This window comes from Eublepharis macularius, chromosome 4 (genome assembly GCF_028583425.1).
Source record: "Eublepharis macularius isolate TG4126 chromosome 4, MPM_Emac_v1.0, whole genome shotgun sequence".
Taxonomy (NCBI): Eukaryota; Metazoa; Chordata; class Lepidosauria; order Squamata; family Eublepharidae; genus Eublepharis; species Eublepharis macularius.
Window position 1 is genome coordinate 181,356,457 of NC_072793.1, and position 16,213 is coordinate 181,372,669.

Consider the following 16,213-nt stretch of genomic DNA (forward strand, 5'->3'; position numbering starts at 1 on the left):
CAGCTACTAGCATTTCCATCTTCAAGGGCAGATCCATGAAGAGTGTGTTACAGTAGTCTGGCTACTTCGTTACTCTGGCTGGATCCACATGGCCAGATTGGCAGGTCACGGTAAAAAGCCATCCTGGATGTATAGAAGCAGATATATATTTAAGCTGAGTCTACTGTTGTAATTGTTTTTGCTCTGAGGCTGGAAAATCAGTAAAAGAACTAGTTAATTCAAGCTTTTGAGAGCACCAAATACAGCTGATCAAAGATACTTGTCATGTTTTAGTAGTTGGGAAACAGAGCTCTCTTAGTGTGTTAGCAGGATATCCAGCATTTTCCAGTGAGGAGGGGGAGATTAGGTCACCCAGCTCACCTGAATGCTTCCCAGCCATCCCTCCGAAGACAGATTGCTAGGTAAGATCTGATGCAGCTGCAATGTGGCTTGAATCCATCCGGAGCTCTGCTCAGGTGAGCGGAGCTGTTTTAGCAGCTCATGTTGGGCCCAGCCCAGCTAAGGGGAAGGGGCACAGGCTGCCTTGAAGGTCCTGTTGCAAATAGCAAACCAGATAAGCTGCCACCAGCTCCCCAGTCTATCCCTAGGCTAAGGAGTTAGGGAGCAAAGCTCCAGAGCGTGTTAAGGAATTAGTCAAGCAAAGCCTACCTTGCAAGGGTAAGCTTGCAGGCAGAGTTCACAGCCAAAGAATAATTGTTTGGTAGGTGGATCTCAAGCACACACCAGGTGAGTTCAACAAAGGCTTTATAACAGTGAGGCTTCAGAGTCTTAATAACCCACACAAGGTAAAAATATAAAGGTTTATTAAGTCAAGGTGCAAGGTTATAACACACATGACACAAAGTGAACACAAACAAAAAAACCTACAGCAGTAAGCTCTACATACCACACTGGATTCTTAGGAGGCAAAGCAAGTTGGTTTCTCAAGCATAGCAAGCAAAAGTCCCTGGTAAAGGGTGCACAAAACAGCAAGGCAAAAGATGGAGCTTCAGTCCTTCTCATCAGATAGAGCCAGAAGCAGAAGAGCATGGGCAGAGTTCTGAGGTAGACACTCACCAAAAGCTTTTTTTTATGTTGTTTAACAGCCAGGTTTTGCTGGAACCAAAGCGAGGCAGGCCTGAAACCACACCCGTTCCTAGCTTGACTACATCACCTGGCAAATGCGAAAAGGGACGTGTGGCAAGTCTGCAGCTCTTGGCACACGACCCAAATCTACAGGTGTGAAGTGAATTACCAATTAGCAAGAACAGCTTATCTCAACTGAAGAACAGAAGCACAAGTAACTTACCGCTAGCAAAAGGCCTCCAAGGTGGGAGGGAATTTCTCTAAACAAGGAAGCCTCCAAACCAGTTCTCAAAAGGGCTTCCCATATACTCTTAAACGTAACGTTTTTTCTTTGCAGGCTCAATTCAAAGTTTTGGCAATCTCATACAAAGCCCTTCCTGTCTGTGCGACAGCCTCACTCCCTCTGCTCCACCATGGCAGCTTCGCTCGTCTGAACAGGGCCATCTTCAGGTGCCACCCTGCTCAACTGCAGGGCGGTATTTGCAGAAGGCTCTGTCCAGATGAGTGAAGCTGCCATGGCAGAGATCCCTGCAGCAACTGGGACCAGTAGAGAGACAGAGAGAAGCCATGTTTCAGAAGCAGTTTAAAGGGACAACTATTTTCCTGTGGAAGCCATGACACGCCAGCGCTCGTCACAAACTGTTTTCCAGATGGGCCTCTTGATATGTAGATGCCAGAAACAAAGACCGTGATGCAAGGCACCCCCGGATCGCTGGTAATCCTACATCAAAATAATCACTTCCACCCATCAAACCTGGGGCCATCATAAAAATCAATCACTCCTCTCTGTCCTTTCATCCATCCTGAAGTGTTGCCATGGACCATCATAAAACCCGAACATTTCCCATCCACTCTTGCTCTCTGTCCTTTAGATATTCTTGAGGTGTCACAAATGCAAACATTAGATTCCAAGGTATCCATCCTGGATTTCCTTTACTCCCACTAAGGGGGCACATTAGTTGTTTTTGTTAAATTTCCTGAGAACCATTTGACTGGGCATGAAACCCACCCTGACTATTTAAGGGAGATGCTCAAACCCCTCGGGGGCTCCTCCTACCTAGTATAGAGCAGGCATCCCACTAGACACTCTGCTCCTTGCTATTGAATCTCTGCTTCTCATCAGGACAGGTGTGTATTGCCCACCAACAATATTCCTGCTAATGCAACCGTCGCTATATTTTTCCCATCTTTATTTCTTAGCCTTGTAGTGAATGTGTGTATGATTCTTGGACTCTGTAGGATCATAAGTTATTAAGTAAAAGCCTTGATTTATTGAAATACTGGTCTCCTTTCTTACTGGGTGTGCAGAAACTCTGACCCTGGTATATACACACAGGTTATGATTATGATCCCGAAATACATGCCAATTGCCTGTTAATTCCCCATCTTTGAGGCAGTTTGGCTAACACTTTTATTTTTTTCATATTGTGGATCTAGTAGGTATTTTCAGGTCGTACTTTACAGTGAACCCCAATTTTTGATATACCTTCTTGTCCCCCCTAAAAAGGAGATTCAGTGCACAAAACAGGGTTTCTGGAAGAAGTCCAAGCCCGAGCACTTCCTCGCTAATTCCCACCGCTCAGACAGCTGCTTCTGCTCCTTTGCAGGGGTGTTGAGAAGGTGGGCTGAGATCCCACCGGACACCCTTAGGGACTTGATTCCTGGAATCTGATCACCTTAGAGATCTCCCTCTTTTAACTCTGCAGACTGATCCCTCTCATCATAAACACCTCCAGGCTGAGCTGTCGGCTCTGCAGGTTCAAGGATGGAGCAGAGAAAACCCTCATCTCCTCCGAATCGTCTCTTTTCTGGATTCATCAGTTGCCTTTTTGTGGACTTCGCCTCTTTTAAGCTGCCGGGAAATGGATCATGCTAGAGTTTGGAGGGATCCTGATTTCCCTCTGGTGGGGCCAGCGTGAAAATTCATCTGCATGGGAAGAAGAGCAAGATTTGGGTCCGGTAGCACCTTAAAGAGCAACTAGATTTCCAGGGTATGAGCTCTCAAAACTCCCTTCTTCAGATAGATGGAGTGGGGAAAGGTAGGAGTCTTTTTAATCCAGGCTGAGGGTGGGAGGGATATTGCAAATGAGAGTGTCAGTAAGCAGGCTATAATACACGTAGTTGTTAGCTTAACAGAGTAGGGGTGTGAAGCACAAAAAATTGGCAAAAGCCAGTCTCCATATTCAAACCTGAGGGGGGAGAGTGTCATTTTTCCAAATTTGCAAATAAACTCAATTTCAGCAATCTTGCGTTGTGATTTTTCTTTGACATTTCTCAGTTTGAGAACTGCTACTCTTAGAACTCCAACACTGAATGCTGTCAATGAATGATGTGGGAAGAAATGTTTCCCTTTTTTCTCCTATTGGATTCAATGACAAAAGCATGAGCATTACTAGGGATATGTTTGGGTTTCTGATTCAGGTTTTTAACCTGAATAGGGCCCGATTCGGCTAGATTCGGTATTTCCAAATTGGCCCCAGCATTGCTGAGCCAATTCAGAAATACCGAAGCAAAGCATTCTGAAAGCTTCGGAGCATTTTGGAAAGCTTCGGGCAGCAGCTGCAGCACGTTTCTTGCTGTTTGCAAACCGCAAGAAAAGTGCTGCTTTGAGCTTCCTGCCTGTTTTTACCCAATGGGAGTGGGGAGGAGGGCGTTGTAGTGACAAAAAAGAATCGGAAACCCGAATCTTTTTCGGGCGTACACCCCTAAGCATTACTAAAGATCTTCTGTGAGTTCTAATGGAACAAAATCCCAAGAGGGAACAATCTCCTCTCCCCCTCCACACTTTAACCTCATGTCTCCCTTAATGACTGTGTGGTCTGGAAAGACTATGAAAAATATTTCCATACAGACAATCCTGTATGAGCCAGGCTGCAGACTCAGAGGCCCACCTGACCATCATCCTTAGGAATTTACCCGTTTCTTCTTCTTATTTCATTTTCCCCTCTTTCCTGACAGTGCTCATCAATTAATTCTTGCCACTGGGGAATCCTGCATGTGGAAAAGGAAAAGCTCCAAGCACGTAGTGCTTCAGTGCTTCCAGATGCAAATGGCTCTGGTCAAAATAAAAACAAAGGGTTTACCATCACACAGCTAGAATGTTGGACCTAATACGACAGCCGGGAACAGTCAAAAGGCAAGAAATTTTTCTCTTCCTCTTTGCAGCAGGAAGATCAGAAGAACCAGGGATTTTTTTCGGGGGGAACACGGGGGAACGGAGTTCTGGAACCTCTTGAAAATGGTCACATGGCTGGTGGCCCCGCCCCCTGATCTCCAGACAGAGTGGAGTTGAGATTGCCCTCCATGCCGCCGAGCAATCTGAACTCCCCTCTGTCTGGAGATCAGGGGGCGGGGCCACCAGCCACGTGACCATTTTCTTCAAGGGCAACCCACTGAGTTCCACCACCTCTTTTCCCAGAAAAAAAGCCCCGAGAAGAACCCTGAGGGGGAAATATCCAAGGGGATATTATAAATTCTCTGGATACAGAGAAGACGTTTCCTTCTCTCTTTCTCTTCTCTGTGGATGAGCACAAGCCACGGAAGGCCAAACGTTTACTTAGGAACTCCATCTGGCTCAAGAGGGACAATGCGCCAGGCATGAGAATTAAAGTAATGCTGGACTTTAAACTGCGGCCACTTCAAGAAATATGAGCCTATCATGATTAAACATTATTTAGGATAAGTACTGAGGGGACCACATGTTTTCAGCCTTTTCCCTGTAGCCTCGCTCAGCATGAATGCTTGAATAGTGCATGTAGACTCATTTAATTCTTTTACTCCATCTATTATGAACTAGAGGCTCTGCCCATGTCCATCCCCATCCCCATAACTCAACCCACTCACACTATTTAATAGTACTTAGAATACAGAATGGGTTCTTATGTCTCCTTCCAGAAGAGCTGCAGCAATACTGGATGAAGCAACACCAAGACAGATTATTTATTTATGGTCTACCTCACTGAGACTCAAGTCTGTACAATCAACGGGACAGGACATCCAACGCTCAAGGCAGGAGGGTTTTGATTGCATAAGTGAGAAACCAGACATCTGAAACATCTGAAATTCTGGCATGAGACGTTAAACACAGTTAAATACACTAGGATCGTACTTACAGCAACAGACAACAAGAACGATACTCGGATATATCAGGTACGAATTCAAATCAGAAATATACTGTACTGGAATTTTTTAGGCTACTAACTAGGTCCAAAACAATCCAGAAATATTCGGGTGTGTCAGGGAATACCCTTTTAATGCTCCCAGGGCTGTTTTTCTTACATTTTTCTTTTTCACAGGGTTTTTTTTCCTGGGAAAAGAGGTGGCAGAACTCTTGAGAAGGAATTGAAGAAACACATGGGATTCTTTGAAATAATATTATTTTCACGCACTATTGCCGAGTATTTTCAAGAGGTACTGGAACTCCGTTCCACCCTGTTCCCACTGAAAAAAAGCCCTGAGTTTACAGGACTCCCAGGCAACAAGAGAGAGAAAGGAGGGAGAGAAACGAGAGAAACAGCTCTCCCAGGCAATGAGATCAGACTTCAGGGGGAGCAGGAATTGTCTGCCCAATCATTATGATTTTCTCATCCCTCCATGGCTCTTAGAACATAGGCAAAGAAAACAGAAGGCATGAAGGCTACACTCCATTTCATCCACACCAATAGAACCACAAGGGTCTCTGGGGATAATAGTATAATTATTATGATGAATTTAATCCTTTTCAAAGTGCTAAGTGCTAAATATATGCAATATTAATCCAATAGACAACTACTACATAATCAAATAACACAAATATCACAGTAAGCCACTGAATAATCATGCAACAAGAATGCAGTTAGTCCATATGAAACTAGTTAGTCCATATGAAATTCCATAGTAAACCATTCATTCGCAGAAACTCCAAATCCTCTGGTGAAAAATACTTAATTTTGTTTCTTCCTTCTTCTACAGAGGTGTGTGCAAATGTTCGTTCATCAATATTAACAAAGTGGCCTTCCACACTTCGCTTGTAATGCAAATAAGCATGATGGCTGAAGAGCACAAATGCTGATAATTGCTTCCAGTATACAGCTGGCTGTATACTGGAAGCAATTATCACCTTGTTAATATTGATGAATGAGCATTTGCACACACCTGTGTAGAAGGAAGAAACAAAATTAAGTATTTTTCACCAGAGGATTTGGAGTTTCTGCGAATGAATGGTTTACTATGGAATTTCATGTGGACTAACTAGTTTCATATGGACTAACTGCATTCTTGTCACATGATTATTCAGTGGCTTACTGTGATATTTGTGTTATTTGATCATGTAATGGTTGTCTATTGGATTAATATTGCATATATTTAGCACTTAGCACTTTGAAAAGGATTAAATTCATAATAAAAATGATACTATTATCCCTGGAGACCCTTGTGGTTCTATTGGTGTGGGTTATCTTTTCTGGTGGAGCTCTGTTTTGGTTAGCCTCCATTTCATGGCTAGATTTTTTGGAGCGCTATTGTCACTTTTGCTCTGGTCTCTGCCATGGGCAGACCGTCTTGTTCTGTGCCTACATGCCAGACCTCATTAGGATGGGATTTCTAATTGGCTTGTTTTAAAAATATTTCAAGTGTTTCTGAACTTTCAGTTTTCTGGGGTGGGGGAGGGTGTAGTGGGGGGGCATTAAAAAGTTGTTTTCCTTGGTTTTATTTTGCATTGTTTTATTCTATCCTCTTGGCTTGCTTTAGAATTGCTTTGAATTTTCTCTCTTTCTAAGACATTCTGAATTTTTAAAGGGTTTGTTTCTGGGGTAGGGGAGATTTTCAGACTTGTTAGAAACTCGTTTAGCACAAAAACACTAGATGTTGAGTGTGTATTTCTCGGCTTCCCCTTCTTAATCCTTTGCAGAAGGCATGATTGCTCCCCTGCATGGACTTCAGGACGTCTGGTAAGGTCAGGATTGCAAGTGAAGCTCTTGCTACATCGGAAGCATTTGTATTGTTTCTAACCTCTGTTGGTGCTTCGATGCAAAACAAAGTGACTTTTAAGATGGAAGGTTTTTGCACACTCTTCGCTTTCACATGGTTTCTCTTCTATGTGGATTCATCAATGGACAATAAGCCCTAAACTCTTGAGCAAAGCTCTTTCCATGCTCAGTGCATTAATGTGGTTTCTACCCTGTGTGGATCAGTCGATGGTCAGTAAGCTCTAACGCCAATCCAAGATCATTCCACATTCCAAGCATTTATGTGATTTCTCTCGTGTGGATTACTTGATGGTAAACAAGACTCGACTTCTGTCTGAATCTCTTTTTGCAGTCCAAACACTGGAAGGGTTTCTCTCCTGTGTGAATTCGTTGATGAACAGTAAGGTCTGAACTCCGAACAAAGCTCTTTCCACACTCCAAGCATTTATTTCGTTTCTCTGCTGCGTGGCTACGCTGATGATCAGAAAGGGTGTCACTGCGAGCAAAGCTCTTTCCACACTGCAAACATTTATATGGTTTCTCCCCTGTGTGAATTCGTCGATGGGCAGAAAGCGCGGCATTATAAGAAAAACTCTTTCCACACTCCAAGCATTTATATGGTTTCTCTCCTGTGTGGATTCGTCGATGGGCAGAAAGTGCAGCATTATAAGAAAATGTCTTTCCACATTCCAAGCATTTATATGGTTTCTCCCCTGTGTGGACACGTCGATGGGCAGTAAGCTCTGAACACCGAGCAAAGCTCTTTCCACAATCCAAGCATTTATATGGTTTCTCCCCTGTGTGGACTCGTCGATGAATAGTAAGAGCGTCATTCCGAGCAAAGCTCTTTCCACACTCCAAACATTTATATGGTTTCTCCCCCGTGTGGATTAATTGATGAGTGATAAGGTTGGTACTCTGAGCAAAGCTCTTTCCACATTCCAAACATTTATATGGTTTCTCCCCTGTGTGGTTTCTCCAGTGCATATCAAACACTGATTGATAAATGAATGTTTTTCCACACGCAGGACAACTGATCCTTCCATGGTACAGCGGGGCGTCCTGGGATTTAGCATCTTGAGAAGCGGAAGATTTATTCCCCCTCTTCCGTTTTGTTCCAGTGCTTCCCCTTTGCTCTTTCCCTTCTAGTGGGAGCTGCTGAGGTTCTCCCTTCAACTTGTTCTGGGGACAATCAGGTTCTGTTATAAAGAGAAAAGACTAGTAAGACCTTAGAGCAAAAATGGAATCAAGGAGAAAAAAGGCTGTTAGCTACTCTTTGATAGCAACAGAACAGAAATTACCAGAAGAGAAGACAAATCCTGCCACATATTAATTGGCTATTAATTTGTCCTGCAGTTTCATCAGAGACAGGGGGACTCAGTGGGACCTCAAAACTCTTATCAAGGAAAGAAGTCTGCTAATTGTTCATGAACAGAAATTGCTCAAAGGGGAGACAAATATTAATTGGCAGTTGATTTGTCCTGGAAGGGACTTTCATCAGAGACAGGGGGACTCGGGGAGACCTCAATGTTGGTAGGAAGTGTCTCTCTGAAGGCCAGCAGAGCAAAATCTCTCAAAGTGAGAGACCTTGGCTCTGCTCCTAACAACAACAACAACAAATAAATTTGATTTATATACCACCCTTCAGGGCAACTTAACACCCACTTAGAGTGGTTTACAAAGTATGTTATTATTATCCCTACAACAAATCATCCTGTGAGGTGGGTGGGGCTGAGAGAGCTCTGGAGAGCTGTGACTGATCCAAGGTCACCCAGCTGGCTTCATGCGGAGGAGCGGGGAAACAAACCCGATTCTCCAGATTATGGTCCGGTGCTCTTAACCACAACACTACACTGCCTCTCTGCACCAAACTGGCTCTCCTCTGCCTGTGAAATCTTCCAGAGATGCCGGCTGGCCACTGTGGAAAAGGGGAAGATGGACTAGGGGGAACTCTGGCAGAACTCATCCTGTATTCAGACACAGAACATTCATTGGACAGCCAGTTCAGAGCAGAGCTTTATGCCTGAACTACTGAGATCCAAGATGAGCTCCCAACTTGTAGAGCACACAGGAGTTGTCTTGGGCCACTTCAGTGTAGTGGTTAAGAGCGCAGGACTCTAATCTGGAGAGCTAGGTTTGATTCCCCACTCCTCCGCTTGAAGCCAGCTGGGTGACTTTGGGCCAGTCACAGCTCTCTCAGAGCTCTCTCAGCCCCACTCACCTCACAGGGTGATTGTTGTTGTGGGGATAATAATGACATACTTTGTAAACTGCTCTGAGTGGGCATTAAGTTGTCCTGAAGGGTGATATATAAATTGAATGTTATTATTATTTTTCCTGCTCTTATTGGCCTCACAGGGTCATCCGGGTGACTGGAATGGAATCTGAAATCCTGCTTGAACTTCTTTTAAGGGTAAGTTTTTGCAGGAAAACACAAATTAAGGGAGGACCTGTTGCCCCCCAACATATCCCCTGCCCTGGACTCATCACAGGCCAGGTCCAATCCCTTCTCTCCAAAGCACCACTGCCCATCAGAAGAGACCTTATTGGTCCACATGGACAACACTTGCCTAAATGGGGCAAGTGTATGTGAAGGCATGCTCCCTTCCATATTGTCCCCATCCACATTCCAGACCACCTTGCACACCCTGCTCTGTGTACCCCTATATACAGAGATGTGGTCACCACAGATAGGGCATTTTCAGTGGTGGCTCCTCTTCTATGCAATCCCCCCTCCCCTTGAAGCTTGCCTGTAGCCAACCTGTTAATCTGTGTGTGAACTTATACTTACAGAGGATCTTTTAACCTAAAAGACAGCAAACATGGCTCAGAGAGATGTTCTTGTAAAGGACAGGGACTGCAGACTATTCTACTGGATACTATTTGTTTATATGTATATGCTCCTACTGGGTAGATGTCATGTTTAATTACTTATGCTTTGTTTCAGAAATCTTTCCTCTCTGTTTGGATTTATGCTTGTTTTCAAATTTAAAGTGTTCATTGAATATCCTAAGTGTTCATTTTATTGCATTTTGTTTATTGAATGCCCTAGGTGTTGATTATTTATTTATTATTTAAACTTTTCAAATAAATTTGCTAGCCCCTTCATTAAATAGAATGCACAATAAATTCTAACACATCTTCCTCATCGCACTTTACCTCAGTGCTAACTCTTTACAATACCAGATTACAATAATCTCACCAGTTTCCAGGTACAATATAACAACAGAATGAGGCGGCCATATTTAATCTAAGCTGGAACAATCAAATGAAAGGTTTTACACTAAGTATTCTTTAGACACACTCAGAAAATGAGGTAGAGGACAACTTGTAGAGAGAGAGCACAAGGGAGAGCCCAGAGTACCTTCTTTCCTGTCACTCTAAAGCTCTGCTCCTACATTTATACTTTTATTTGTGGGTCCACCTTCCATCATGTGATCCTTTCCCAAAAATCCTGCATAGGGTCTCCATAGGTGACTTGACGGCACATAACACACGCACATCCTATCGTTATATTTTCTGTCTTTCTAATAACAACGCTGACTTTGTTCACTGCTCTGAGTGTGGCACTAATCTGTCTAGAAGAGTGGTATATACGCACATTGTTATTATTACTACTACTACTATTATTATTACTATTATAAACGATGGTGAAGGATCCTGAAAATCTTGAACGCCTACTAACAACCAGAATGCTTTTCAGTCATATTCCTTTGTCTATTTAGGATATTTTTTCATCCATCCCTTCCTCAAAGGAGCTCAGAATGGAAAACTTTGTCTTTCCTTCCCTCCGGCCTAGTATGTCAAGAGAGGGCCTGCCCCTCTGATATGAAGAGCATCCCGGCAGGCAGGAATTCAGCAAGGGAAGCTCTTTGTGGCACTCAGCAAAACTTCACCCACTCAGTTCCTGTTTATCTTGGTTTCTTCTGCTGCACTGGGGCCTCCCATCCCTTTCTCTTGTATGTGCAGGCCACGCCTAAGCCTCCACTCAGGCAAGCAGAAGAGATTTTTCCTATTTATCCCTTCTGCTGCCTTCCTCTCTTCATGACAAACTGTATAGATTGGAAAGTTACTCAGCACTGCATACCTCGAAGAACAGTTGAGCCTTCTCAGTCTTCAGTGGGCCATTGGGGGAGGAGCAGGTGTTCTAGTTTATAAACTCCCATACCTGGAGAATCCCATTTTAACTAAGAAACCCCTCCCTTGCCTGCATGTGGACCCGCTCCACTCCCTCAGCAAGAGTCTCCACTGGAAGAGGCATGCTAGAATCTTCAGTTGAAGGTGGGATTTCTGCCTTCAATATCTGTGAATTAGAGCGGAACCACAAGTGACAAAAGGCACAGGTTGGACACTTGTCAGCTTCCCTCAAGTTTTGATGGGAAATGTAGGAATGTTGGACAAGTGACAGTTGAAAAGTCCATTGGACAGCAGTCAGAGAGCCAAGCTGCAAGACCAGGACGCCGACATTTCCCATCAAAACTTGAGGGAAGCTGACAAGTGCCCAATCTGTGCCTTTTGTCACTTGTAGTTCCGCTCTTAAAGGAAAGGGGAGGCTTACCCGAAGAGGCCACATTCTGACAACTGTCTTCCATAACTTCCTTGAGAAAGCTTCTTTGATCCGGATCCAGCAGCACCCACTCCTCCTCTGTGAAATACACGGATGCCTCCTCAAAGGTCACTGGACCCTGAAAAAGAAAAAATAAACCCCTCTATCCTCATAGCTAATTTAACAATTCTTCCCCATCTAAGGGGAATTCAAAAGAACTAGAATTAGATGTTTGCTTTCAGGATTCAAACTTCTACCAGGCCTTTCATTTTTGTACAGCGATCGGCACAGATAGCAGCCAACGAAAAGGAGGGGAGAGAGAAAGAGAGACAAATTGGGCGGGGAGGCACTCAGGGCACGATCCTCAGTTCCACACTTACCCCATCTGGCTGCACGCAAACTTCTTTATCTCTGCCACAAGGAGATGGCAAAGAATATACTGTTGCTGTCAAGGCACCACCTGGAAGGATAAAAGGTAATTGGAAGACATTCCCCAACCTGCTCATTTGTTTCATATCTTGTCAGTAAATGTGCAGGTGAGAAATCTAAATATGCTAATAAGTTTGAAGAAGGTTGTATGTCCAGTAAAAACAAGGTTACTAAAGGGTTGCTTTTAATTAAGGAGGTGATCTTTGAATATCTTTAAAGGATGCTTTTAGATTAGAAATCGTTATTCAAGGATTTATGTTTTTATGCTTTGAGTGGGACTTTTTTTAAAACCAGGTTTTCATTCATAACTTTCAATCTTTTGTTTTGTTATGTTTTTGTCTTATGTTTTTTGTCTTTATGTTTTTCAGTCTTTTGTTTTGTTATGTTTTTGTCTTATGTTACCCTGGAGAGGTAACATAAAGATTCTCTAAATAAATAATTATCTTTATCATACAAGAAAGCAGAGCATCCAGTGATTTTGGAGAGCTTGCTGACTCATCCAGAAGAGATCAGAGTTCTACTGTAGATTGCGAGATGAGAAGCAGATTTCTAGAAACCCAAAATCTTCCATTAGCAAGGGCAACACAAGTATGGCACACTGCAGACGTCACCCAGAAGTTACCCTCTGGTAGGAAACTGTTGCACTGAGTTTATAGGAAGAACTGTACCTTCAGTAAGTGTGCACTTCTGGAGGTAAGTAGTCTCCTGTGCAAGCACCGAGTCATTACTGACCCATGGGGGGACGTCGCATCATGGCGTTTTCTTGGCAGACTTCTGTTACAGGGTGGTTTGCCATTACCTTCCCCAGTCCTCTACACTTTACCCCTGGGAAACTGGGCACTCATTTTACCGACCTCAGAAGGATGGAAAGCTGAGTCAACCTTGAGCCGGCTACCTGAACCTGGCTTCCGCCAGGATTGAACTCAGGTCGTGAGCAGAGCTTGGGCCGCAGTACTGCAGCTTACAACTCTGTGCCACGGGGCTCCTTTACACTTCTGGAACAGCAAGAAAAACCTACAGGTCATGTGGCAGTATGCCTGTAACCGAGCAATGCTGAGCTTACGGAATGAACAAAAACATGCCGAAAGATGGGCCATTTTGCTAGAGTTTGGAGACAGCAGCTGAACACAGGGGGAAAAAACAGTGGAATGTGCGTGTCATATTCCAGGAAAAACTCCAGTGAAGTGAAGCTTCCACAGGATAAGCAAAAAAGCTCCTTTTGAATAAATGGATGCCCTGACCTGGATGGCCCAGGTGAGCCTGAGCTCAGATCTCAGAAGCTAAGCAGGGTTGGCCTTGGTTGGTAATTGGATGGGAGACCTCCAACTCAGACGAGGGTTGCAGAGCCAGGAAATGACACACCACCTCTGATAGTCTCTTACCATGAAAACCCCACCAGGGGTCGCCGTAAGTCAGTTTTGACTTGAGGGCACCACACACAAATAAATGATCACCCCTCTGGTTAACACTGCTAATGAAGCAGTGTTAAACTATTGACTCTGGCTGGTCAATATTGCAGGAATTTTTTGAGCAGACTGGAGAGTTCAATTGCCAAAAGCAGCGAGGGATTTTGCAAAAGAAATGCTCTTTAATCGCTTACCTGTTTTTAAAAAATCCTCCGGTGCTCCTTGCAGAGGAAAGACTGGAGCAGGAAGTGACTGTGTCAAGACACGTGATTCTCCTCTAGGGAGCCTCTCTAGGAATTAAAATTCCATCTCTAGGAATTGAAACTCCCTCCATTTAACCCTCTCTAGACTCTCCAGAAAGCAGAAAGGCTCTTGTCCTTGCAGAGGCTGCATCTGTTTACCGAGCCAAGCATCATTGGAGCTTCCTTGCAAACTGTGCAAAGGGAAGAGAGGATTCAACCCATTTTTCCACCCCAGCTGATGGAGTCGCGGAATGCAGAGCAACCTTTCTATATATGTCAGAAGATACCGTCTCTCATTCCCTAAGAAGAGGTGGAGATGCTTCTGGCCAGGCTCACTGCCTTGAGTCACGTAGAGCATCGCCTATGGATTGCCTTTGGAGAGGAGATTTCTTCTGGCTGGTGTGGCTTGATTTGGAGTGGGGGAGCAGGTGTTCCTGCCCTCCACCCTCAGAAGAAATTTTAAGTTTTGTTTGCATTGCTTTTGGCCAGTGCTTCCTCTTCTGTGTTTGGCTATTGGCTTCTTTGAATTTCTTGTCCCCAAAGGAAGCAAAGAAACAAGTAGGATAATGGGGGCAGCCTATTCAGGGGCCCACAGAATTAGACCTCATGGTCTCATCCTCTTGAAACTATTTTTGGGGCAGGGGTCTTAATGCATTTTCACAGGAAGCACTAGGTTGCCTGCAGTTTTGGGGATAGATCAAGAAGGGTAGCCGTGTTAGCCTGTCTGTAGCAGTAGAAAAGAGCAAGAATCTAGTAGCACCTATAAGACTAACAAAATGTGTGGAAGGGTATGATCTTTCCTGACTCACAGCTCACTAGTATCTGAGGAAGTGAGCTGCAACTTACAAAAGCTCATACTCTACCACAAATTTTGTTAGTCTTGTAGGTGCTACTGGACTCTTGCTCTTTTTTACTGCAACGTTGGTGTCATTTAGAGCCAAGCTACAAGTGACGCCTTACACAAGTTGGACACTTGTCAGCTTCCCTCAAGTTTTGATGGGAAATGTAGGCGTCCTGGCTTTACAGCTTGGCTCTCCATTACAGCTGCAAGACCAGGATGCCTACATTTCCCATCAAAACTTGAGGGAAGCTGACAAGTGTCCAACTTGTGTAAGGCGTCACTTGTAGCTTAGCTCTTAGTTGAAAAATGGTCTTCCCTGCAAACTTCCCCATGATGAACAATATCGCCTGAATAATTCTGGCATCTCAAAAGAAAATCCAAATCTGAATCCTGAACCAGTATCAGAGGACTCCAACACCAGTATTTATGTTCTTTATTTTTGTTTTCTAATTCTATTGATAATGATTTTTTACTGTACATATCCCTAACAAATAGTGTTACAGCTGAAAGCAGATTTGTGTGTGCTTGTGTGTATATAAGAGAGTGATTCCCCACTTCTCCCTCCTTGTCCCTTGGTTCTGCCGCCACCAAACCTATTCCTGCCTTCGCTTCACCAGTGAGTTTGGGCACCAGTGTGATTGTGTATGCGCACAGAGTGTGTGCACAGAGTTCCTCCTGTTTGCTCCTTGCCCAGCAAAATGACTCTTTGTGTGCGTGTGTGTACATACGCACGCATCGAGCTCTTAAGTGCATGGGAGGGGGTGTATTTTGAACACAGTCTGCTCCTTTAAAAAGGGAAAGATCTTTTATTTCATTACAGCTTGGATATACAACAGAGCACAGAACACAGGGAAAATAGTATCACTACACTCACCAACACTAACTCATATAAAGAGAACCAGACTGCCAAGCCCCGTTTCTACAGTGTTTCCTTTGAACACGGCCAGATTTCCAACATGATTATAATCTTGTAAAGGGTTATCATTGCAGTAAGGTGTATTCAATAGGGTTGCCAGCCTCCAGGTGGTGGCTGGAGATCTCCCGGAATTACAACTGATCTCCAGACTACAGAGATCAGTGCCCCTGGAGAAAAGGGCTGCTTTGGAAGATGGATTCCATGGCATTATACCCCACTGAGGTCCTTCCCTCCCCAAACGCCACCCCTTCCAGGCTCTCCCCCCCCCCAAATCTCAAGGAATTTCCTAACCTGGATCTGGCAACCCTAAATTTGTTCATTTTGGTGCTAGTCCTCTTCTTTGAGGAACTAGTGGAGAACATATGTATCTTTTTAGAATGTATGTGTTTTCTGGAACTACAGGTATCCATTCCTTGGTTGAGAAACTAGTGGAGAATTTATCCTCCAAGGTTTATAAAACTGTTGAAACAAAGGATTGGACCCAGTTGCATTAAAATCTTCATTGCTGAATGGCTGCAATAAAATAGTCGAATAGCATCTAATTTGTGTCCTTTTTAAATGGGATTTTTCTTCTTTTGTGCTGTGGATAAAAAAGATCTCTTGTAACTGGAAGTTTGCATAAAGAGGACCCAGCAGTTGCCTGGCTAATTGTTCTTAGGAAGGCTTTCCCATCAGCAACCCAGCTCTTGCTTTGCTCTGAAATAACCCCTGTTGCCACTGACATAACCTTCCTTTTGCAGCACGGAGGACAACTGAGGCACAAACTAAAAGTGACGGGTGGAGGTAGATTGAAGACTTCAGAGTAACTGGAAATGAGACCTGG

At 44.0% G+C, this 16,213-nt stretch overlaps 1 protein-coding gene across 1 annotated transcript; it reads right to left on the bottom strand.

Annotated features, from left to right (window-relative positions):
- Positions 1-7,117: 7,117 nt before the first annotated feature.
- LOC129327980 (zinc finger protein 239-like) lies at positions 7,118-13,991 on the bottom strand. Its single transcript, XM_054976725.1, has 4 exons — positions 13,970-13,991; positions 11,937-12,016; positions 11,569-11,695; positions 7,118-8,209 (listed from the first exon to the last, which is right to left on the bottom strand). Exons 1-4 carry the CDS (start codon positions 13,989-13,991, stop codon positions 7,290-7,292), a joined length of 1,149 nt encoding a protein of 382 aa, XP_054832700.1. The 3' UTR covers positions 7,118-7,289.
- Positions 13,992-16,213: the final 2,222 nt, after the last annotated feature.